This window comes from Denticeps clupeoides, chromosome 13 (assembly GCF_900700375.1).
Source record: "Denticeps clupeoides chromosome 13, fDenClu1.1, whole genome shotgun sequence".
Lineage (NCBI taxonomy): Eukaryota > Metazoa > Chordata > Actinopteri > Clupeiformes > Denticipitidae > Denticeps > Denticeps clupeoides.
In genome coordinates this window covers 13,601,016-13,626,451 of record NC_041719.1, presented here as the reverse complement: position 1 = coordinate 13,626,451, position 25,436 = coordinate 13,601,016, and the positions used below count along the sequence as shown (strand labels likewise).

General features: G+C 42.6%; 1 protein-coding gene across 1 annotated transcript; it reads right to left on the bottom strand.

Annotated features, from left to right (window-relative positions):
- Positions 1–4,232: 4,232 nt before the first annotated feature.
- kdr (kinase insert domain receptor (a type III receptor tyrosine kinase)) lies at positions 4,233–21,741 on the bottom strand. The gene is made up of 30 exons (XM_029001145.1): positions 21,493–21,741; positions 20,366–20,462; positions 19,674–19,888; positions 19,121–19,242; positions 17,846–18,014; positions 16,634–16,770; positions 16,240–16,435; positions 15,925–16,042; positions 15,677–15,849; positions 15,349–15,505; positions 14,218–14,338; positions 14,027–14,135; positions 13,600–13,935; positions 13,293–13,439; positions 12,441–12,572; positions 10,686–10,792; positions 10,143–10,278; positions 9,686–9,790; positions 9,418–9,531; positions 9,041–9,129; positions 8,670–8,835; positions 8,406–8,497; positions 8,120–8,242; positions 7,922–8,033; positions 7,740–7,839; positions 7,326–7,431; positions 6,410–6,552; positions 6,271–6,313; positions 6,081–6,166; positions 4,233–5,999 (listed from the first exon to the last, which is right to left on the bottom strand). Exons 1-30 carry the CDS (start codon positions 21,554–21,556, stop codon positions 5,777–5,779), a joined length of 4,038 nt encoding a protein of 1,345 aa, XP_028856978.1. The 5' UTR covers positions 21,557–21,741; the 3' UTR covers positions 4,233–5,776.
- Between the last annotated feature and the right edge of the window lie 3,695 nt (positions 21,742–25,436).

Sequence of the window (25,436 nt, the reverse complement as noted above, 5' to 3'; positions counted from 1 at the left end):
AATTTAAAAAAAATTGCTGCGTGGTAGGTTTACTTTATCCCACGGATCTGCAGGTCACTTTAATGAACACCAAGGGGCGCTGTCGCGTTCATTTGACCAACAAAGAGCCGTCTATTATGTTATTTATTTCACTAGAACTTATTATTTTGTTTTTTTCTTGTACAAGAATTGAATATGCTCTTATCAGTCACCATCACCAACTGTGACTCCAAATGAGTAAGGAACAAATGTTATCTTTATAATGTGATTGAACTTCTACAAATTCAGCAAATTGTCATGCTGGGGTGATTTTATTGGCAAAAAAGTTACATATATTATATTATTTAAAAAATGTAGACATGACCAGCTCCCCCAAAATGAATCTCTGTACCACATCCCTGAAAGAATCAGGACAAGTGTCCAAGTGAAACGTGTGTCCCCAAAAACACAATGACTCTGGATGTAAATGTTACACAATTATTATAACTGTAAAACAAGGTCTCTTGTCTTCTGCTAATGAATAGACAAAGCAACCTGTGTGTGTGTGTGTGTGTGTGTGTGTGTGTATGTGAGAGTAGGGGAGAGAGAGATAGAAGAGTGCATTTCCTGACACTGCAGATTTGCTCAGGGCTCTTTTGCCCATTCCAGAGGAAATGAGTTTGGGTTCCTGCAGCAGTAAAGGATGTGCTTTTATCTGCTGTCCTCCAGCCCTTGTATATAAAAGAGAGACGTTAAAATAGTGTTGCAAACTCTGGCTACATTACTTATGTCATGAACATGTTAGATGTCAGTTGACGTCAGGAGCCCTGAGCAAGTAGGTATAAGACACAGAAAAATTCACCTTGAGCAGAATGTAATTGCTCTAAAAGGAACTTCCACTGTCTCACCTGTCTGATGGGAAAGAAACAGATTCCACTTTAAATGAGACTTTCGGATTTGAGGTTAATTGTAGGAGAAAGGACAGCTACACATCCTGCAAATCCATGGATGAGCCTGTATTAACAATGAACGGTGACAGGGTGGGAGCTGTGGGTGGAAAACAGTTCTATATTTACCAAAACAGCCGTCTGTGAGGGACACTGCAAACAAGCCGACATCCCATTTCCTTTCGAGTGCTATTATTGACCGCTGCACTGGCCTGGAAGATGCTCCCAGGCACAATGAAAACACAAAGGAGGCGCATTTGCTCCTTACTGAATATGCATCCAAAAAAGTATTCACGTATCCCCTTTTCCACATTTTGTATGTTACAGCCTTATTCCAAAATTAAGTAAATGTTTTTTATTCCTCTGAATTCAACGTAACCCCCCCGGAGCCCTTCTGTGCAAAAAAAAACAGTTGTTTGGACCTGATTTGGAACGGCACACACCGTTAAGGTCATACAGTGGACAGATCATGTGGGAGCACAAACCAAGCATGACGTCAAAGGAATTGTCTGTAGACATCCAAGACAGGATTGTCTCGAGACACAGATTTACAGAAAACTTTCTGTTGCTTTGAAGGTCCCAATGAGCACAGCGGCCTCCATCATCCGTTAGTGGAAGAAGTTCAAAACCACCAGGACTCTTCCTAGAGCTGGCCGGCCACCTAAACCGAGTGATCGGGGGAGAAGGGCCTTAGTCTTGGAGGTGACCAAGAACCCACTGGTCACTCTGTCAGAGCTCCAGAGGTCCTCTGTGGACAGAAGAGAGCCTTCTAGAAGGACAACCATCTCTTCAGCAATCTGCCAATCAGGCCTGTATGGTAGAGTGGCCAGATGGAAGCCACTCCTTATTGGAGTGGAGTTTGCCAAAAGGCACCTGCAGGACTCTCAGACCATGAGAAAACAAAATTCTCTGGTCTGATGAGACAAAGATTGAACTCTTTGGTGTGAATGCCAAGCGTCACGTTTGGAGAAAACCAGGCACCACTCATGTCCAGGCCAATACATCCCTACAGTGAAGCATGGTGGTGGCAGCATCATGCTGTGGTGATGTTTTTAGCTGCAGGAACTGGGAGACTAGTCAGGGTTGAGCGAAAGGTGACTGCAGCAACGTACAGAGACATCCTGGATGAAAACCTGCTCCAGAGCGCTCTTGAACAGATCACTCTACGTTTAAGTGAAGTGATTGTCACTGTGAAGCAAGGCAAGCACAGCACACAGTGCGCACAACAAAATGTGTCCTGCTTTTAACCCATCACCCTGAGCAGTGGGCAGCAGTGACAGGTGCCCGGTGAGCAGTGTGCGGGAATAATGCTTTGCTCAGTGGCACCTTGGAGGTTCAGGATTCGAACCAGCAACCTTCTGATTACAAGTCCTTTTCCTTACCCTCTAGGCCACCACTGCCCTGGGACAACATTGTCCTTTCAGTAGGACAAAGACCCTAATCGACAAGATATCACAAGGGGTGGCTTCAGGACAACTCTGTGAATGCCCTTGAGTGTCCCAGCCAGAGCCCAGACTTGAATCCGACTGAAAGTTGCTGGAGACATCTTAAAATGGCTGTGCATCGACGCCTCCCATCTAACCTGATGGAGCTTTGGAGGTGCTGGCAAGGATAGTTGATTCCAAGCTTGTGGCATCATATTCAAAAAGACTTGAGGCTGTAATTGCCTCAAAGGTGCCTGGACAAAGTATTGTGCAAAGCCTGTACTTATGTACTTATGTACATGTGATTTCTCAGTTTTTTATTTTTGGTAAATTGGCCAAATCCTCCAGCAAACTTTTTTTATGTTGTAATTATGGGGTGTTGTGTGTAGAATTCAGAGGGGAAAATATAGTTGAATCCATTTTGGAATAAGGCTGTAACATAACAAAATAAGGAAAATATGATGCACTGTGAATACTTTCTGGATGCGCTGTATACCCTCTACTGCATTTGATTTAGAAACTTTACTTTTTTACAATGTAGTCATTGCCTAGGACACTCTGGACAGATGACAAGGAGTTTACCAGAGTCATATTTCCTCAGAGCACCCAGCCATTCCTCCATTAATGATGGACTGGACTGATTATTATTAGCTTTGTCAATCATAAATTGTACTTTTTGTACTTTTCCTTTCACATGATATGAGAATGCGTGACTTAAAAGGCTTGATTTGGAAGTACACTGTGTTCCATGAACCTCACATAAATGTTACTCTGTAATTGAGGACAACGGTAAACAGGAGGCCTACGTGGCTTTGCCGTTGCCATGGGCAATGCAGAAGAAGGCCAAAGCGTTAATGATATTAAGCAATTGGAAAGACATGTCTTCGGTGTTTAACTCCAATGCTTTATTCAATAAAAGATCAATGTATTATGAGGATGTATCACTTAACGTCGACTTGTCCCAACCCCTAATGGGGAATTGAGTTTCTCTCAGCATTCAACAAATGGAGAGCATGAAACAGACCTGGACAAGGAGCCGGACCATCACACCATGTTCAGTTTGAATTGATTGTGTGTGTGTGTGTGTGTGTGTGTGTGTGTGTGTGTGTGTGTGTGTGTGTGTGTGTGTGTGTGTATATTAAAGAAGACTTCACACGTCCTTCTTTTGACAACAAACCATGATATATCCTGGTTTTGGTTTTTCACTTCTACTTTTGTAACTTTGTTGTTAGTAAATGGTACATTGCTGAGAGCTCATCGTCTATTTCTTTCAAACCCACAGAAGCCTCCCCCACAGTGACCTTGCCTATTCCCAGTCTATTCTGCTATTCTCAGCATCCATTTTATTCCCAGCATCCATTTTAAGCAACAAAGGCCTAGGAAAACACTCAAGGCTGAGGCCCATTGTTTCGCATTCTGAAAAACATTTATTCTCTTTGTGTAAATCGTTCACACAGAGACACACACATATGGTAATACATGCAGAGACTTATTTCTGCTTTTAGTTCAGCAGTACTAAATGCTACTTTTAGTACTTTTTAGCAGTACTTAAAAGTACTAAAAGTAGCATTTAGTTCTGCTGACTATAGCTTAAAAATTAATCAACATTTTCAGTGAATAATTTTGGAACTAAAGCTCACTACAATGCATATTTTAAATGATGACAGTGTGGTTAAGAGTTTCGGACAGGGAGTGACAGAGTGATGATCTAGTCCTGCCTGAAAAATGCATGTGTGTCTCATTTCATGTCCACAGCTGCTCCACTGTAGCTGTGTGACTCCATTTAAAAAATAATGTAAATGCAAAAGACGTCAGTCGAATAGACCATAAAACTTATCTTCATGTACGAGTTGTCTCTGGCTAGGATGAATTTCACTTCTAGGTCATAGGTCAGTAAACAAAATGCAGCTGTGTTCATTTATTTTAGCATGATAAATATCATAAATTAATTTCAACAATTAACAAGTTAATACTGAGTGTTTACCTAGTGTTTACCAATCAGGGGTAAACTCTCTCTCTCTCACACACACATTCTGTCCCTGTATCTTTCCAGAATGTTGGACATTGTCTCCTCAGGGTCACCAAGGCACAGATACAGGAAGAGAGCGGTCAAAACACACACACACACACAAAAAAAAAAAGACTCAACAGACAAACTAGCAAATCTTCCAACTGGGCAACTTAGCTTGATGTTTGATACTGTCACTGTCAATAAGTATATTTATTTTATAAAACTAGTTACATTTATTACAGTATACAGAAACAATTATATAATAATTATAAAACATTGTTCATATTCTGACAAAGATAAACTGTACACACAAATAGCTATTAAAAAAAAACAGAAAGGCTTGTAACACTAGCCTTGACTGCATCACAAAACAATTGAAATAAAGTAAATAAGTACAAAATAAAAAGACAGAGAGACGGAGAAAAAAAATGTGTCCAATTGTCTCACATTTTCTATTTCCTGTGTCACAGGAAGTGGGAGTGACCCCTTTATGTTCTCCAGTTCCTGCATAAACACGATTAACTTCTAAGGCTCTCCCTCAAAATGGGTACCTTCATTTGAAAGCAGGCCACTGTTCATGGTCTTGCGTCTCAGAAACATATTACATTTATTTGAAAGATCAGTGCAGAATGAACATGAACAGTCAGTGAGGGTTTGTAGCCATGCCTTGTGCAGTAAGATGTTGATTTGCAAGTACAATAATACTGGTCAGGTAGCGAGATACAGTCAGATTAACATGCAAGTTCATCTGGTCTAGGAAGGTTGGAGTTATGGGATTTTTGTTAGATATGTTACTTTTATAAATTAAGGCTATAGTAAAGCTTAGATACACATGCTTGACTTTCTAGTTTATCTAGCATATCAAAGACGAATGAGACAATGGGCACTATTTTTAAACTCGAGATAAACAACCGCGCCACAAAATTGGCATGGGGCTTGTTCACTACTGTAAGGTATACAAAATTGATCCATGATCACTCATGATGATTCCACCTATGATTTTATTAATGGGCACAGGTTTAAACCCATCCAGAAAAAGGAAGTTGCATGGTTGGGGGTAGTCACTCATTGGGCTCCTCCCATTTTAAAAAATACTTATAGAAATATAATTAAAGATTTTGCTTTGGGTGCACACCAACAAAAAGGGTAGATAGTAGTTTCTCTTCCTCAAGCTACCAAGCTGACCTTTCTTGTTTTATCCATTTATGTAAATACTGACAACACATTTGTCCTTCCGATAGCGAACAAGCCCCATGCTTAGGACATAGCACTGTCCTCACCATAGCCATAGCCTGTTGTTCTTAAAATTGGAAAACAGTTATATAAATTACTGTCACCAGGTGCTTATACTCCCAATAACCTCAAAAGCAGCAACTTAGTGTGTTGTATGTATTCTGATAGTTTAAACTTCATATTATTATAAATTGGCTGGGCTGTTAAACAGGGGGTGTGCTGTAGCGCACCTCTACACTAAATTTGTCATTCCTCTTGGGCAAGGGCATTTTAATCGCAGTGGAGGCATCCCTCTTCAGGATCATCTCCTCATTAGCATAAATTGGTGCGTCTGCGTCATCAGAGTGGTAGCCAGACTGATAACCACTCGTTTGGATGGAAGATTCCGATGCCAAAGACTCCTTGCTCTTACAGCGCAGGAGAGCGCTACATGATAAGAAGGAAAATTGGCCTTCAGCAATCATGCTGTAATTCATTTTAATTAAGAGGCGCAGGGTCAAAACTCACCTGAAGGTTGGTGCACGGAACTGCTGGGGTTCCGTGTTTTTCATTTCATCTGGTGACAGGCCTGCTTCCCTGTCACTCTGACCGGCCTGTGGCCATAGATATGGGAAAGGAGAAAATTTAAATGTCTTAACCGCGTAAAGTAAGTTTGAGTCTACTCAAGGCATCGAAGCATTTGCATGGCTATGCTCACCTGTAGTGGAATATCTTCAAATATGGTATTCACTGGTGGGTAACTGTGAAAGGAGAGCAGGGGCAGTATTACACTCCGTGGCTAGTTGATATATCTTTATGTTTTTGTGTTGGTAGAGCTGCAAGTACGAAATACTTACCCCAGCGGAGGTGCATTGTCATAGTGGAGCTGTGTGTCTGTGCTCTCCTCTTTTGTAGCTCTATTGAGAGGAGCTCTGGTATGGGATGGGCCCAGCCGTAGTTCTTGCTCCCCTGACGTCAAGGGGATGTAATCTTTGCCATCCTACACATACACACACATTATCAGGAAAATTCACATCCATTCACATTCCAGTATATCTATCATTGTACAACTTTTTTTTTTTGTCCAATGGGACCAGTACGGCTGCTTGATTCTGGCAAAAATGAATTATTCACTGATTTTTGAAACATTCAGTTTTTATTGAACTTCAACAATTAAAAAAAATTGTGTTTAATACTTTAACTGTATTAAAATAAATAAATAAAAAACATTTTGTTAAAATAATATAAATTACATATACAATTTTGCAATGACAAAAGGAGGTTGTAATTGCAAAATGAAATACAGCTAAATAATTACTCTATCTCAATTATGTTACTTTTTTTAATTATTAGAGGCCAAAATCTTGCCCACTTCTAGGCAGCAGGTGTCTGATGGGGGCTGATGTCATGCTCCCATCAGACTTTCACCTGTGCCCTCTTTTTCTCTTTTTTTCGATTCCTCTGAGATTAAAATTAAAGTATTGTGGACATATGCTCACGCTGGTTCCACCAGCAGCACCATCAGTCCTTATACCCAGGTAACGGGCTCCACCCCCTACATTTCCAGCAACCAGGCTCTGAGCACCACATGCAATGTTCCAACAAGTTCTTATTTTCTCCATCTCCATCTCCAGCCTGTCTCATGTTACATTGCTTCCCATTTGGTCTCAGCACCTGAACTTGCTGATGGACTTACCTTCTCCTGTTGGGGGTTGAGCCTGCACCTGTGTTTCATTCCCTGCGACCCTTGAGTAGAATAAAACAGATACAAACCTGATGTGCACTGGCCTGCAGAAGGTTCCCCAGATGATCAACTAGCTCTGCGAATGTGGGTCTGTCCGTGGGCCGATCAAGCCAGCAGTTCAGCATGGTCTGATATCTGAGAAGTCAAAAGGTACCGCACTCCAAGTACTTAGTAACTCAACAACAAAGATTACAAGTAATTTTAATCACATATATCATCACTTTTCCAAACCACCTATTTATATTACTAGGTCTCTGCAGCCTCAATATGATCAAGCGCCATGTGTGTGGACTAGAATCCAAACCCTCCTTACGAAGCCATAATTTTTTAACTCTATTGATGCCTCTATTGTAAGCATTTCTTCTTCTAAAATTTTTTGTTTCTTCCCAGCCTTTATGTGAAACATAAAACATTCCAGGTTAGCATCAGTTGTGCTCACATACATCTCAGGGGTAGCATAGTCTGGAGCCCTCATTCTGGTTCCTTCTTTCAGCCTCCTGCAGAAGGCTTCATCGATGGACACACCAGGGTATGGAGATGCCCCTGAGAAGGAAACCACACAGAGACGATGGTCAGTGGAGGTCCGGACCAATGGCTGTGTGTCTTCAGTGCTGTTTTTATGTACCCAGAGAGAAAATCTCCCAAAGCAATATTCCAAATGACCAGACATCACTCTGGGTGGTGTAGACGCGATCAAAAATGGTCTCTGGCGCCATCCACTTCAGAGGGAGGCGAGCCTAACACAACAAAGGTAGAGATGATATTAACACTGTGTTTCTTGCAGGTTTGTAACCAGTCTAGCATAGTCGGCGATGCATCTTACATCTCCTTTGCGGACATAGTCTGGGTCTTTGTAGACATCTCTGGCAAGACCAAAATCACAGATCTTCACCACATTGTTCTCTGACAGCAGGATGTTCCTTGCAGCCAGGTCCCGGTGAATGCACTGCAAATTCAGGCCAACGTTTGAGGTGTGCTGTGTCACTGTGCACTGGCATTCAAACTCACACACAGGCAGACATAAGCATGACATGCGTACACCATGAGTGCATGGGTGGAAAGTATTATGAGCGATTAAGCTTTAGAGTTAATCCTGGAGGGTTGCTGACCTTTCGTGAGGACAGAAACTCCATGCCCTTGGCAACCTGGAAGCTGTAACTGATGAGATCCTCCAATGTTAAGTGGTCCCAATCTGAGCTCTCTGTTTAGAAAATAATACCGATCCAAAATGCTGATTGAATATGGCTTTCAGTGTGCTGTTGACAGACCTCCATGTCTGTTAAAGCAATGACACCCTAACACCTCTGAATGCTTACATCTTAATTCTTAATATCTTTTACTGCATGATAAAAAAAAACATAAATTGAAAGTACCATCTCCATCCTCTAGGTGGCTGACAGATTCTTTCCCTCCTGTTCTGGAAATGGTCGCAGTCCCTGTGCAAATATCCAGTCGAGTGCTGGTACCCAAACCTAGATCACCCTTGCTGAAGTCATCCTCAGATTGGTGGCCATTTTGCCAAAGATTTGGGTTATGCTTCTGAGTATCAACACAGTGAAGAAAGATTAAGATTAATATGCAAGATTATCAGCCATTCAAGGTTTCCTGTTTTGCATGTGAAAAACAGGAATGTGAAACCGCTTCACATTTATACATTACAACGCAGCTACTATAATTAGTGTGTGTGTTTGTGTGTGCGTTCAGGGCAATTTATTGTCAGCTCTGTGGGGATTGCTCCATTTACCTTAAAAGGGCTGTATTCTGCACGCTTACTCTTCAAGTAGCTGGAGAGGTTTCCATACTTGCAGTATTCCACAATAACCATCAGTGGACCTGTGGGTAAGGTAGGGGTTTAGAAAGGACCTTTGTATTATATCTGTCTTTGACTCTGCACTTTGTGTAAATGGATAATTAATGGCCACTTAGATTATGGGATGCTGAACCAGTCTGTCTGGCTCCATAAAAACTTCACAAGAACATAGTTTTCCCAATGCATCCAAAGACAGACTGGAAAATTGGTAGGGAGAAGTAAGGATCATCTGCCTTGTTGTATCTTGAATAAAATCTAAAGATTTCAAATATTGTTTTATGTTTAACTGAGTGTTTGAGTGTTAAACTCACCCCCTGGTTTAGTGCATGCTCCAAGCAGGTTGACCACATTGAGGTGGTGGCCAATATGTATGAGGATTTTTAATTCTGACATCAGAGCACGATACTCATTGGCAGTAGCTCCCTCTGTTGGTGGGAAATGGTTACAATTACACATTTAAAACCATGTAGTTTCCAAACATTTTCCAAGTAGATAATACATGGATTGTTTGTGATGTGGATTTCTTAGATATCACATCCAATTAACTTGAACAAGTCATTTGATTGATCATATTCATACCCTTCAGCATCTTGACTGCTACCGTGGTGCAGGTTGTTGCTTTCTCAATCCCAAAGGCTGAGGCTTCCACCACCTGGCCAAAAGCCCCTCGACCAAGAGGTTCCCCTGCAGAACACAGAATAAGTTCATTAGAGCTTCCGATGGTTGCGATCTACATCCGCTTGGCCATTTCATTAGGTACATTTTTAGATGAGCTTTAGCTCATCTGCACCATTGAACACATCAGATATTATAGCAATGTGGGGCTAACTGTGGGGAAACTGATGTGATGTAGTATCACAATTTCTGCACCTGTCAGTGTCACAGCTGCTGACCACTGATGTCGGGTTAGAGGCTAAGAACCCTGTTGCTGGCAACAAGCGATCCAAAGACTCTACATATTATGAATTAATCTCAGCTAATGCAGGACTTTTCAAACAGCCTTGATAAAGTATTACATTTTTTGGCCTTTACTCACCCAGCTTTAGCCTGTCTCTTGGAAACTCCCACTTGTTGGCATCATAAGTGAGTCTTTCGCACTGCTCATCCATCGGCATGTCCTCTGAGTCCAGGATCATTGACAAGTATCCAGCTTTCAGGTCTATGTCATTCGCCTAAAACAACCATAGTAAGAATAAGATAGAGGGACAGAGAGAAAGACAGAGAATATAAGTCACATTAATTATTGACCATACTTTCCTCCAATCCTTTCTATTATGGGATGGTGAAAGATGTGAATAGACACTTGGGGTTAAGTGTCTGGCTCAGGGACACAATGGTAGTAAGTGGGATTTGAACCTGGGTCTTCTGGTTCATAGGCGAGTGTGTTACCCACTAGGCCACTACCACCCTACGGTGGCCTATGTGACTTACAGTAGTGGGAGAGGGGATCTATCCTAAAATACACAGGAGAGCAGCCCCAGCTGGTACATACTGAACATTCAGAACAGAATCAACCAGAGGTATGTGTGGCTGTATGTCATGTCAGAGTGAAAGGTGGAAAAGTTGAGAGAGAAATGACCTGTTTTCGGCTCCGAATGACAAAAACGATGAGAAGCCAGAAGAAGATAGCGACGACCACAGCACCGATAGGGACGATCAGCTCCACATTCATTGTGTCTTCAGCTCCTACGGGGCAAATGCATTTTACAACCCACTGGAAACACTGAAGTCATCGCCTCTGAACAAGACCATTAACCAAGAAGACAAGCAAACATAATAAACAGAAATGCATGCATTATTTATTTTGGGCTAAATATAATGTGCTGGTTTTTACTTTATAGACACGTGAAGGAGGAATGTATTAAAAAGCTGTTCATCCATAGTATATCATCCATAGTATCTATATTGTTAATTGAGCTGTGTTCCATACTGGGCATATAAAGGCTAAAATGAAAGTAATTAAGCAAATTAACGGGGAGCTTGCAGTCTTCTCTCCTTCTCCACACACTTCCAAACTGCTTCAACCAGTCACACGAACCCGAACAGTAACAGGATGTGTGCCGGATGGAGCCTTGCCGACTCATCTGGCATCTCAACATTTAGCGATGGTAAACTACCGATGAATCACACAATATATGCTAATTCACAAGATAAAATGTATAAAACTAAATATTATCAAATGTTTTGGGCATGTGAAATTGGTTAAACATTGTTCATGTACTGTTGAAATTTTGTTCCATTTTATATTGATGGGACATTGATTTAAAAGCATTTTGTTGATTTTTAGAGATAATAGCAATACTGTTCCAACAATGCAACGTTACTTCGGAAAAATGAATAAATGTCTGTGATGCAATTTAAGGAAAATATGTCTTCCATTATGAAACATGTTTCAAACATGAGACATTATTATTAATATTTCTATGTAGAACAGGGCTGTTTATTTGAAATATCCGTATTTTGCATGCCTGTATTTGCCTCACACAGAAAAGGTTCCTATCAGCGAGGAATTCGAGACATTTGAGAGTTTTGTCCGCGCGCACTGCCAGGGCGGCAGGAAATGCTTGTTTCTGGTGTTGAGGTTATCACGGCAGCAAACAGGTCTGGAATGTAGAACAGAGTCTGCTTGATATTTAATCTAAAAATAAATATTCAGGGTTAATCAAAAACTCAGTGCCAAGAGCAACTTGAGACTCTGGGTCACAATTATGAAAAGAATTACAGAAGGAAACTGGTAAACGGCCTTTACTGTCGTAGCTTTTTAATGTGATGTTTTCTTCGCCTTTATCTCAGTTTTTAGCTCTTTCTCATCTCACGTGTAATTATAATTTGCGGTACGAGAATGCACACGCACATTGGCCTGCTGCGCAGTCTCTGCACCGTTATATAATCTCCGTCCCCGTGAATAAGGCCACACGGTGTGACAGATCTGCGGTGGCAGGGTGAAGGGGCGTTAGGGGACAGCGTCGAGGGACGAGTCACGTACACCGCGCTCCCTGTTAGCGTGGGCGCTGGCCCTGTTTGTTTGCGTACTGTCCCGCGTCTCTCCCCAGGCTTTCGGAACGGCGCTCCGTGGAAACTATGTGAGTGCAGGAGGAGGGGGGGCGAAGGTGGGTCCGTTCTCCCTTTGTGTTCTGAGACTTTGCTCTGTTTTCTTTTTAGTTTTCGTCCAAAGGATGTACACTAGGAGTGCCGGTTTCCTGCCAGAGTAAAAAGGACTCTATTTATAAAGCCCAGCTTTAATTAAGACGGGAGCTTGGTGAATTAGGACACGAAAGAACGGCAGATGACAAAAACAACGCTAAGAGTTAGGTGGACTTCTACAAAAACCCACCTTCCACACTCAGGAAGGCCTCGTCTGTTTCACAGCCTTGACTGTTACAGGCGGTGCAGGTGTACAGGCCACCGTCCTCCTTCTTCACCCGCTGGATGGTCAGGGTGTGGTTGGACCGAGTCAGAATCACACCTGGGGAAAACCGTGCAGACACGGGACATGGCAGTGTTCGCATATGACGGATTCACTTGTTCACCAGTCATCACTATCTGCTCATCCAGTTTTAAAGGCCATTAAGGGTTATCTTGTGGCTGGTACATGGCAACAAAAAGGGCTACGTGTGTGGTTTACCTTGTCCAGGAGAACGATAACTTGTTTTTATCTATTTCTGCAATTCCAGGAGACATTAGGGAGAATTCTCCATAAGCTATGCCTTATGGCCTTCACATGGTATTGATGTGCCATTGTTAGGCACATCTATACAATTAAGTACATTGATCAAAATAACATGTTTTAACATCTATAAATTCACTTTAATAAGGCATGGTAGAATAAAGCTGAACTTCAAAACATTTTGCTGTGAAATTATGCATGCCTTTACACTTGGACTCCACTGTGGTGAGCAACAATGCTTAATGTCTACCACAATATTTAGGAATAATTATTATGATTACATGAAGAACACATGTAGTATGAAAGGTAGTATATTATGGTATTTTAATAATAAATACTGCAGTGAGAGTGATGCCTTTATGGCACTTGTATGGAAATCTTGCTAATATTTGTGAATATTAGTATTTAGGCTAGTATTTAGTTGGGGTTACACTACAAATATATCTCTTTAATTATGTGACTCTTTGAAGTCTCAAAAAAGGCGAGCAGGCCAGCAGTTAGTTTGAGAAACCCTCTTACCGGATCCTTCTTTAATGGTGTGGTTACTTTTGCTCCAGACCACAGTTGGGGGAGGAATTCCAGTTACATCACAGTTCATCGTGGTTGTCTCACTCACATTCACACGTTGGTCGGTTAGATTGCTCAGTATTTTCACCGATTCCAGTGCTGAGGACAAAGAAAATAAAGAGGGACCTCAATAAAGCAAAGACACCCTCTTTTGCAAGTCTTGCAAAGCCTCCCTTTCCAGGCCAGAGAAAGGTGCCCGAGAACCACCTGGGTTCCTTCTTTGCAGACATCAACAGCGCCCATGAGCCAGCCTTTTTACCTCTGAGGGAAAGGTGGTACAGCAGACATGTCCTCTCGTTGTTGTGGAGGTCCTCCACCTGGCAGGCGTAGAAGCCCTCATCCTGGTGTGAGGTGTTGGTGAGGGGCAGCTCCAGCGATACATTGGGACCCTGTAGTCCTGTAAGGACAGCCTGGCGGAGGGGGAACCGGGGGAGGGCAAGATTCTGACAGGGCACAACAGAGCTGGGGTTGGTCACGTTCTGTACCCGGAACCACCCTAGGTTCCCATACAGCAGCCGATCAGCTTTACACTTCAGCAGGACGTTTTCTTGCACCATGGGCTGGGCAGTGGGGTGCACCCTGAGCTCTAGACCACCTGGACACACATAAAAACTAAAGTTTTTCTCTAATCTGAATGAAGAAAATACACAACCGCACCGCCACTATCAAAAGAGAAACCAACTCACGTGTTACATGGAAAACAATGACGTGCTCATCCATTCCAACTTTGTTGGAGGCAATGCATTTGTAGAGGGCATGGTCCTCTGCTTTTTGGATCTTAAGCATGCTGATGGTCTTAAGAGACACAAACAAACACACAGCTGGTCACTTCTACATGAACCTTTTGTGGCAATCTCAGCTAGGCATGATGGAATACCTTGCGGGACTGGTCAGTTAACGTAGTGGGACTGCTTATGTGGTTCACCCCCGTGTTGTTGGAGATGTCCCTCCACTCGGTGCACTCCTTCAGCCAGCTCCCTGAGCGCATGACGCCACGCCTGTAACATATGTGCATACATGATACAATTAATATTACACACACACATTTGACATTCATGTGAGGTGTGTACGTCATCACTGACTCACACCTGCTCAACAACTTGTCAGCAAAAAACTGAAAAACAATATGAAGGGCAAAAAAAATAATTTTAGATCCACCCCCTGACCTCCTTCTGCTTTGGAGAGATTACACAATATATTTACAGATATGCAGATGTAGACAAGAATATCAACAAAACACAATGCAGTTAGATGAAAACCAAAAAGAAAGAAAGAAAGAAAGAAAGAAAGAAAGAAAGAAAGAAAGAAAGAAAGAAAGAAAATAAATGTCATGAGAACAAGAAAACACTGAAATAATGGTGCTGAAGGAAAAGGTCCCATTTTGGAACTACAGGAAGCTGTGATGAGGGGACAGGAAGTAGGCCTGGCTGCAGTCCGGAGATAAGCCTCTTCTCACGGATAAGATTGAGGATCTGTCAACCAATCCACACATTCTTTGAGATGACATTCCTGGTCCACTGGACAAGGTCCACTGGAATCCCAGTGTCACTTGTCAGTAAGGTAGAAGGGGTTAACAAACTATTTCAACCAAGATAAAAACACTGATGGCTGAACTGATGCTCCAAGTGTGATGCTCACAACTGGGATGGGCAATTGTACAGTCCAACAGAACCTAGTGTATATACAGTTTATCATCTTTTGAAGAGAGGACTTGTCGAAATGTTACACAAAATGTACCTCAGTGCATCTCAGGTAGTCCCACAAAACACAGCAAATTCCCCAAATATATCGGCAGCGACAGAACATACTCACTGTTTCAGTGTTATGAAACTCTGAGCTCAACTCATTGTGTTCAACCTGATTCACATCCTCTTGTCCTCACGCATGTTTTTCCCCCCAGACCTCCCGTGCTGCCACGCTCTCCCTTAGACGACAACATCCCCACGGTCACCCATCCATCAGCACGTGCGCGAGAAGTGGACAAATACAAACGGGTCATGTGACTTACTGGAACAGGATTGGGCAGTCCTCCTTGGCCATCCACTGCCATCTGATGTATACAGGAGAAGAGCCTCCACGCGAGGTGCATCTGAGGGAGGGGCTACTGCCATACATGTGCACGTCTGCGTTCATGGCAACCTCCTTTTCAAAGATTTGAGGAGGGACTGCAAACACACACAGGAAGCATTTACAGAGAAGAGAAGAGAAGAGAAGAGAAGAGAAGAGAAGAGAAGAGAAGAGAAGAGAAGAGAAGAGAAGAGAAGAGAAGAGAAGAGAAGAGAAGAGAAGAGAAGAGAAGAGAAGAGAAGAGAAGAGAAGAGAAGAGAACTCTTTACCGTTGACCTGTAGTATGAAGGTTTGCCTCTGTTCTTCTCTGGTAATCTTATTGGTCATAACCACAGTGTAATTCCCAGAATCTCTCTCCTCAATGTTGTAGATGGTGAGGGAATCCTTGGATGGCTTCATCCTGTAATTTTCCTCTTTTCTAATAAGCTGCTCATTCTTGTACCTACCAAAGACAGAAATGTGCATTAATAACCATCATATATATGCATATGCATAGTTACACTGCACATACACTTACCATCTCACTAAAGGCTCCGGGTAGGCAAAATACTTCACAGGGATCTTTGCTACTCCATCTTTCACATTTACCTCCACTGTGTTGACCCAAGGGTCATATAAGACTATGAAGGGTTTTTCTGAAAACATCAGACCAAGAACACATTATGTTTCATTATGAGTTCTAACACTGTTTCAGAAGGTGTTGAACTGCACTTAAAACTTTCAGGTCACATTATGGAAAAATTACATGTTACACAGGAAGAAATAACAATAACATTTAGAGGGGCAAAATCTTTTCCATGTACAATAGTGGTGTCATGTTCTCGTGTCCTACCATAGACGGTTAGAGAGGTGCTGCCAGTTTTCGTCATTCCACCACTGGAGGCTTCACAGACGTACTCTCCTGTGTCATTAACTGTCACGTTTTCTATTATGAACATGTTGGAGATTTCCAGGGAGTTCCACATCTTCTTCTTGTGAGAGCGGAGCTCAACATGGGAGGGCAAAGCCGAACTGTTTCCCGAACGCACCTAAGGAGAGAAAACTCCAACCCCTTAACCAACAACTCAGTGGTTACACAACTACAAACCCAGGCCTGGGATGGAGGACACATGGATATTTATGAATGTGAATGAATGAAACGACTGAATCATTTCCGTCTACAATTCATACATTGGTCAGAGTCATCTGTGAGCTCACTCTGAGAACAGGCATGTGCAGGCACTGACCTGGCCCTGAGGAAACCTCCATGTGTAGTCTAAGACCACATTGAGCTCGGTGTGGGCAGTGCAGTTGAGCACCAGCCTCTCTCCAACGGACAGCCTTTCGTGCACGGGACTCACGCTTAGGTCATAGATCTTGTATCCTGCGGAAAAGGGAGGTGTCAGTGAGGGAGGAGTGGGGATGGGGTGGGAGGGTATTGTTGTTCTGAGATCACAGCTTCTCTCAGACTCCCAAGTCTTAGCAAAATAGAGCAGAACTGTGCGAAAGGCTGTCACACACATAAAGTACTGTGTAGAAACCTTTCAAGCTATATAACTATTCAGTTAGTAACAGCGTTTCCATATAAAAAAGAAGATAAAATGAAAAATAGATATTAAGACAGTAAAAGCTAAAAATGAACTAAAGTGATATCTGCAGGGAGAGGAGGTTAGAAGAAAACATGCATTCATATTGTGATATTCTTGTTTAATTTTTAGCACAGTTCGACAATAAAATACACATACACCCTTAAATTTGCTCAGAGATAAGCATACAACACAATAGCTACAACAGTGCATCAAACATAACGTAAGAAAATATGCACATTCCGCTCTGCAGCAATACGGTTATGCCATTATTGGCACTCCTTATGAATCTTGTACGGACCACCTTTATTTTGCTATTATTTTGCTTGGCTTTTATCTGAGTCAGGGCTCAGGACAGGGGACTGATATGGCAGAACCATGATTTTGTGCTCAGCTGACCACTGCAGGGATGATTTGAATATTTATTTTCAGATCATCTTTTTTAATAAGTATTCTTATAAAGAATTATAAAGGGAAAAAATGTCTCCATTATTTTGAATTGAGTGTTCCCCTTTTATTGATACAGGTTGGCTGAGGGTATTTGTTTCTGTGTCTCTTCATATTTGTGTCCCAGTTAATGTCATCATATAGTCACTGATTTCCGGCTGAAAGTTACTATGAACTAAAAATCAACTTAAAATGTCTTGTTTATTTTGGCAACATGCTTTACTTTCTCTGTTTGAGATTAATTTCAAAGGGGCCAATAAATGTAGTACATGTGTTCTTCTTAACAATATTGATTTCTTGATTTCTTTACATTTGGTTTAAATTTAAACTCAAGTGTATCTTTTTTCAGGATAGGAATCTTCAGCCATTTGCACAAAAAGTTCCTCTGAGCATAAGGAATGAATTGCTCCAGGCATCATTGCTTACCTACAACAGCAATGAGATACAATGAAGACTGGAATGTCTCATTCAGAATGTTGGTCTGACAGTAGACAAGCCCGGCAAAACTGATGAGGTGACTTGGCACGACAAAGCCTCTCGTGCTGTCCCAGTAGACCTTCTTTCCCTCAGGAATGAGCTCTTTTGGAGGATATTTCTGGAAAACATATTGCATAAAAATGCAATAAATGTTAGATTTATTTATGTTTGACACAATCAAATGGGTTGGGTTGTGTTTTCTTTGTCGGCTTGTATCATTTGCTTATGACTTCCATGCTGATCTCACTGTGAATCGTTGTTATAAAGTACCGCTTACAGAGCAAGAATCGAAATTGAAAGTGGCCCCAGTGATTTCATCAAATTGACAATGACAACAGTTCATGGTTAAACTCCACAGCATCTGGATGGCCAGCGTTACCATGGGACATACACTCCATCTCTGGTTGTTCTCTGAAGTTCCCAGCAATGGTGGAGAAGTACATGTTAGTACAAGTCCATTAAAAGTCCTCCATTTAATCTTCCACCTCAAATGCACTTAATTCATGGAGGTTTTGACTGAAGAGTTTGCAACTTAGATCAAAATTATATTTTCCAACATTGTTTGTCTGCGTAAGTGAAAGTGAAGTGTTTGTCATTGTGAAACGCTGCAGCACAGCACAACGGTGAACACAACGAAATGTGTCCTCTGCTTTTAACCCATCACCTTGGTGAACAGCGGGCAGCCATGACAGGCGCCCGGGGAGCAGTGTGTGGGGACGGTGCTTTGTGGTGCACCTTGGTGGATCGGGATATGAACCGGTATATTTCTATATTTCAGTAATGTATTTTCCCACAAGGTTAGCAAGTTACAGTTTTAACCTGTTACATTTTTGTCCATTCATACATAATATGTAATCTATTTAATGTAGTTCCTGGCCAACAGTCTTGTGGGGTAAGGAAGTGGAGTCATAACAGAAGGGTTGCAGGTTGAAATCCCGAACCGACAAGGTGCCACTGAAGTCCCCTTGATCCCCATACGCTGCTCCAAAAGATACTCCAAAAAAAACTTAACTACAGTAATCAATTACTTTAAATTCATTACTGTCCACCACTAAATCAAAAATGTATTGATATATTGACTAGGAATCCTGATCCTAGATCCTAATTTGTCTTAATGGTTTTTTATAGTAACTACATTTTATTAAGAGCTATTCGCAGTGGTATCAGTATCCCAAGTCCGTAGCAAGGGGTAATGAAGGTTAATGTTCTGCAAATACAGCTCACCATGTAGAGTGTAACGTTGAGATCTTCCACTGAGCCGAGACAAGGGATGACCACCTGCTCACCCTCGCGGATGAATACCACCTCATATGGCTGGGATGAGCGGACAAAGGGCACTTTATAGTCTGAAATTAAAAAAAACTGGTAAACACCAGAAATCTGCTGTGACATGTTTAGAACAGAACATGAGACACATATTCCTGGAAAAATGAATCCGATGTCTTTTCCTCATACTTTTTATTGTCTTATGAAAAAGCACATGATTCTTGAATTAGGCGATTAACAATTAATATATTGCTAGTTCGTATACATGCTGCCTCGGTAGAGCTATGTGTCCACAATGTAAGACTTACGTAATACAAATGCTCGGTCACCTCCCACTGTAGTAGCTCAAACGTTAAATAATTTCCACCATGCAGACGGACTGTGACAGGAGGGCCATGGGGACAGAGGGTGGCCATATCGGTTCGATTAGCCAGCTCCCACGGATACATCTGGGCTGTGCGGTGATGTCCTTTTGTCAGTTTCACGACAATGAATGACTGGGGGAACTCACCCTGCACAAACACGTAGACTGAAGCGGACGTTTTGCCGTCCTCGGCCGGCTGGTGCTTGAAGGAACACCGGTACAGCCCTGTCTCGTTGGCTGTGGCTGCCGTCAGGACCAGAGAGCTGCAGAAGAGCCCCGCACCACTGCAGTCGGACAGGGACATCCGGCCACCTACATGACTGCGGTTGAAGGGCGTGGTCCATTCGAGATACTGCTGACCCCTGAACAAAACACAATTGTGTTTTTTTCCCTTATAAGATCCAGTATGAAATGTTCAATTCAATATTTGATCGACTGAAGTCACGGGTGTCCAGTGAATCAATCGGTATAAAATACAGTGAAAAGTTTGGACACAGCTACTCTGTGGCGGAAGAATCCCATGCAGGACACATATTTAGTATTCTTGTAGGGGTAGAAAGCGTCGCCTCTTTTTACCTTCAAGACGGCTTCACTGTTCATGAGATGCTCATTAACATGAGCGAATGTGTTGAGTATAAAATCCTGTGTGAAATCCTGCCACCACAGCAAAAGCTCCCTGCTTTTGAGTGACTCAAATGTTCAACTTTTTGCCTCATTTTCATTACATAATCCGGTGTTTTCGGTTTTGTTGAAGACTAAAGTAGGCGCAGCCAAACTTTTGCCTGGTACTGTATAAGATTTATTTTTGATCTGTTGAACGTCCCGTGGATTAAGCCTACCTGCATGTTATCTCCAGCGTGTCTGAAGCGTTGATCCTATAGACGCTTTGCTGGATGCTGAGGGTGGGAGGGTCAGACGTGAACCGGAGCTCCAGAGCTGGGAACGGAGACAGAGGCGTTATTTGTCACAGGTCAGCCGAGCTGCCTCGGGCCAGTGTCATCAGTGTCATCAGGGGCCAGCAACATTTTCAGCAGATAGCCGCATGGATTTGACAGGACATAAGCTTAAGAAACAACAAAGTCCACTTTGGACGCGATTGCAGTGCCAGATTGGCTGATTACCATGGATTACCAATACAACTGTCAGGTCTTATTCTGTAATTCTTTAATCATTCCCATAAATGATCAAATAACAGCAAGTTAAAATATGACATATACAGGCCACACATCAAGAGAAGCTCACGCCTGTTTTACTCTCCCTCGGCATCTGCACGTGAAAAGGTGGCTTTTTCTCGCATACTATTTTTCCACCGTTGCAGCAGCAGTCCGACACGCTGTGTCAAAACAGGAAGCTCGGGGCAGATGGGCCAGGGCTGGGCCGAGCAGTCCCATTCTCCCCACCTCCAGGGCCCCGAGGTGGGGTTCCTGTTCCAAAGGAACCAGGGCAAGGGACACCGGCCTCTGACACGGTGTCCCGGCGGGCCGCGAACAGTCCAGCAGCAATCATGCAGGCATACAGCACAGAACTCATTAGCACGTTTCTAAAGGGGAAGATAATGTTCCGCAACGATGTCCCGGACCTCAAAAAAAGCAAGCTGGAAATGAATTAAAGAGGAATTCTTTTATTTGATGGGGCCAATTTACACACACAGGTCGCAGGTTTCATTCAAACAATACGCTGCTTTTTCAGGAAAGTCACTTCACAAATGTAACTTGAAAGGGTTTCAACACAAGTTATTTCCAACAATCGCTTGAAAGGACCTACTGAACCTGTGCTGCTCTTATAAAGACTATGGGAGGTTATATTGATTTTAACATTAAAAGTTTTCTTGTAACAAAAATTTGAAGTATAGGAGTTCATTGAGTACTGTCCAACTCTTTTCAATTCTTTTTTTTTTTATTTAAATGATACAGGTAATCGGCACTCAGTAATTAGATGCATTTAAAACTTTTTTTTCTTAACTCACCTTTCGCTCCGTTGCCTCCAAAGACGATGAGGGCGCAGGAAATGACAGCGAGCGCCGTCGCCATCGTCCGCACTTCCAAACTTTCGGGAACGGGGACCCTCACATGCGCATCGCTGCCGACCGACCCGGTCCGAACATGGAATTCCACGGGGCCAAGCAACCCGGAGAAGTGAATAAAACGACGTGGCGTGCTGGCGCAGCGCGGTCGGGATCGCGTAAAGTGCGCGGAGCGCGGCGGATGGAGGCGGCTCTCCCTGGGAAGGAGGAGCGCATTCCCGTCCGGTGACGGCCGCAGGGATGCCCCTTATCCAAACGCTCTAAACGCTTCTCCTTTTGACTGATTAATCGATGTCCCAATCAGTCTTCCGCGCTCGAGATTACATCGATTACATCAGAAACAACGGAAACTAACAGAAAATATATTTACGTTGGTAGATTCTCACTGAAGGCATCAAAACTCCACATGTGGAGTTATGTACTTAACAAAAAAAGGTGAAATAAGTGAAAACATGTTTTATATTCTAGTTTCTTTGCTCTGATTACTGCTTTGAACACTCTTGGCATTCTCTCGATGAGCTTCAAGAGGTCGTCACCTGAAATGGTTTTCCAACAGTCTTGAAGGAGTTCCCAGAGGTGTTTAGCACTTGTTGGCCCCTTTGCCTTCACTCTGCGGTCCAGCTCACCCCAAACCATCTGGATTGGGTTCAGGTCCGGTGACTGTGGAGGTCAGGTCTCCACTTTTTGTTTAGTACATAACTCCTGATCAGTTTGCAAACTTTCTGTGTAAACGCTGTTTAACTGAACGCTTGTGTCCACCATTAACACCGAATAACAGCAGTGACTGAATGAGGACAAGACTGGACAAAGCAACACAAGGGCATAGGAAAATGGCATCACAGTATTTTAGTATTATGTATTTCAAGTGTTAATCCACATGTATCAGAACCAAAGGAATCAGTCGGGGATCATGTCCATTTCTGATATACAGAATATTCATTGACGTTTCCCAAACCCGTTGTTTGGTGTGAAATAATTGAGGTCACATTTGAGATGGGGAAACAGTGTTCTGTCTACTGTGTGTGTGTGTGTGTGTGTGTCTGATTCATATTGAAAGAGAGAATGTCGGCCGGTTTTGTAGTCTGTGTGAGAGCCTCACCACTACTCACCACTGCACCACCTACTTTGGAAATGGCCAGTAAAAAGTGAGTGGACTGGTACGGGAAATGCGGACACCGATGAGAGTGAATGTTGTACCACCGCATCTAAACAAGCACATAAGCAATAGGCATGCAAGTAACAGTGCATCTGTTTATGTTGCCATTATGGGTGTGTTGTGTGTAGAATTCCATTCTGGAATAAGGCTGAGACATAACAAAAAGTGGAAGAATACTTTCCGGATGCACTGTATATGGCAATGAAGGAATTTAGAAAAATCATGTTTTTTTTTTTAACCCAGAAAGTCATTATATCAATTGTTAATCATTTTCTTTCATGTAATCAAACAGATTTTTGGAATCTAACTTTTTTTCTGCTGCTTTGTTATGGAATGTGGGAGCGACTGGGCTTTTGAAACTGGTGTGAAATGCTAGGGCAGGAGTGTCAGGGGTTAAAGTTTATGTCTCCAACCTCCACATGTTTCCTGTCACAGTCATTGCTGCTGGGACACCCCTGCCCATCACCGTCCCCCCGCCACCTCCAAAACCCGCACCTTATGCCCCCCACTTCCTGGCATCCCCTCGAACCGCGCGTGGCATGTGGAACTACTTTAAAAACAGACTTTTTTTTTACTCTGGTTCTCCTTTGCTGTATTTTCATTACATTGTAGGGTAAATATTTATTGATATCATGCCATAGAAATTAGAAATACATAAATATCTTTTCTGTGACGGAGACTAGTCCTGAGATGGGGAAACTGCTCAGGCCGGGTTAATAAAAGAGAGAACAAAGCGGCGAATGGAAATTTCTTAGAACCAGCTGGCACGGAGAACACAGACAAAAGCTGCATTCGAAAACACACAAATCTGTCAACCTACATAAAGTAGGAAATAGATGCGAGTGCCTCATCACGCACGCTCTCAGTGCCCATCCAAAAGTTGACTGAAGTTGCATCGCTACCGTGAACAAGCAGCAACTAAACGGCTAGGTAGACATAAACAGACACACGACATTTACAGAATGTGTTCTCGCCACCAGCACAGTGTGTCCCCAACTCCATGACAAGTCTAAGGACGCGGTTTTCTTGCCAGATACCACTACCAGAGGTCATTGTTCCTGTTCCCTGTTCAGAAACCAGCCGGTCGAACATGTTACACCTTTTCCCAACAAGCTTCCACAGTTCCCTGTGGTCTTAAGGGACATTAGACAAGAATCAAGGCAGACACAAATTTGTGTCCAATTTGGAGTTATTGTCTTTGTGAAACAGTGCAGCACAGAACACGGTGCACAACGAAACAAAATGCGTTTAGTCCATTTAATCCATGCACCTTGGGGGTCCGGGCTTTGAACCGGCAACCTTCCGTATACGGGTTCTGTTTCCTTACCCGCTAGGCCACGACTGCCCTAATATACATTCACATGCGTGTTATGTGCGTGAATTTGGTGCCATGGTAGGTGAACCTGGTTGTGACGTCATACAAGATGCTCAAAATCAAATTGGCGTGTTGAATCTGACATTTGCTGAGAGAACACACAAAAACAGTCTGGGTTGTTTTTATGCGATATTTTCCTGGCTCGGTAAGAACATCAGAGACTGAAATATTGATTTGAAATATTGAGGTTTTACACATTTGCATTTCCAGTGTTACCTGTAAACTAAAATATAGTCACATGTAAAAGTATTTTTGACGAGCTGCACGTGATGATTTTTTTTTTTTAAAACCATGCACATCTACTTAATCAGTGGTGTAGTGGGCAATATTTATTCGGGAGAAGCTATTTTTCGGATGTGAAAAAAAACACGCACATACGGTATATGCAGCCTACTTCCTTCTGGAAAAAGGGAACAAACCTTGGTCAGAGTTCATTTAAAGGACTACATACTATCATAGAAGGTCCGCAAAGCACAGTCGATATTAAAAAAAAATTTGACGGATATATTTTGTACTATGATGTGAGAGCCCTGTCTGTTTGCTACACCTAATTAAACCTAATAAAATCGGAATAATGATGTTTATTCTGGCACAGAAGGCTAGCATGGATGTTTGAACCATGCAGTATACAGCTTGATCGCAATGATTCAAACATATTCTCCGACAGGGTACTGGCAGAGGGAAAAAATGTGCGGTTCATCAGCAAACATTTCACTTCTTATGCAATTCTGACTAACAGTTTCAACAAATGAATTCATTTGTTTAATTCTGACAACATATCTTGATACATCACGCTTAATAGTCCAATCTCTCTTCTCCTGTCTTTTCTGGCGGCTGATACTCTGCAGCGTTCATAGCTCAGATGAGCTGAGTCGTGTGATGGGCTGAATACACATGCCAGGATTAATTATGACGGCCTTTCTCACTAATAATGGGTGAAAACGAGGGCTGGACAAAGTTGGACATAGTTGGAGCCCTAATGAGGGTTCTGGGCACAATGAGGAATGGGCATGGGGGCAGTGGAGGAAATAGTGCACGTTTCCTCAGACAGGATACAGCTCTTCTCCAGGAGGTGTCCTGGAATTTACTCCTGGCTTTAATCCTCACACTCACGTATATTCTCACACAGCGATTAAGAAGGTGGCAAATATAGCATGCCGCTTCAATCAATTGGTACTGAATAGGAAAACATTATGATGGGCAAGTGCAGCTGAAAAAAACCCCACAGATTTGTCTTTTGCAACTTTAAACCAGCCTCACACCTCCAAGGTTGTGAGTATGAATCCCATTTCAGACCTCGTGTGTGTGGAATTTCCAAGCTCTCCCCTTGTTGGCACAAAGATTTCTCCAGGTTCT

Bases quoted from the DNA above. Each gene is read 5' to 3' on its own strand.
- kdr (XM_029001145.1), bottom strand. From the start codon at position 21,556: ATGGCGACGGCGCTCGCTGTCATTTCCTGCGCCCTCATCGTCTTTGGA. The intron at 16,771-17,845 runs GTAAGCAATGAT...CCTTTTCCGCAG, and splicing joins GTATCTCATTGCTGTTGTAG to GATACAAGATCTATGACCTA. The intron at 7,432-7,739 runs GTATGTGAGCAC...TTGACTTCTCAG, and splicing joins GACTATGCTACCCCTGAGAT to ATATCAGACCATGCTGAACT.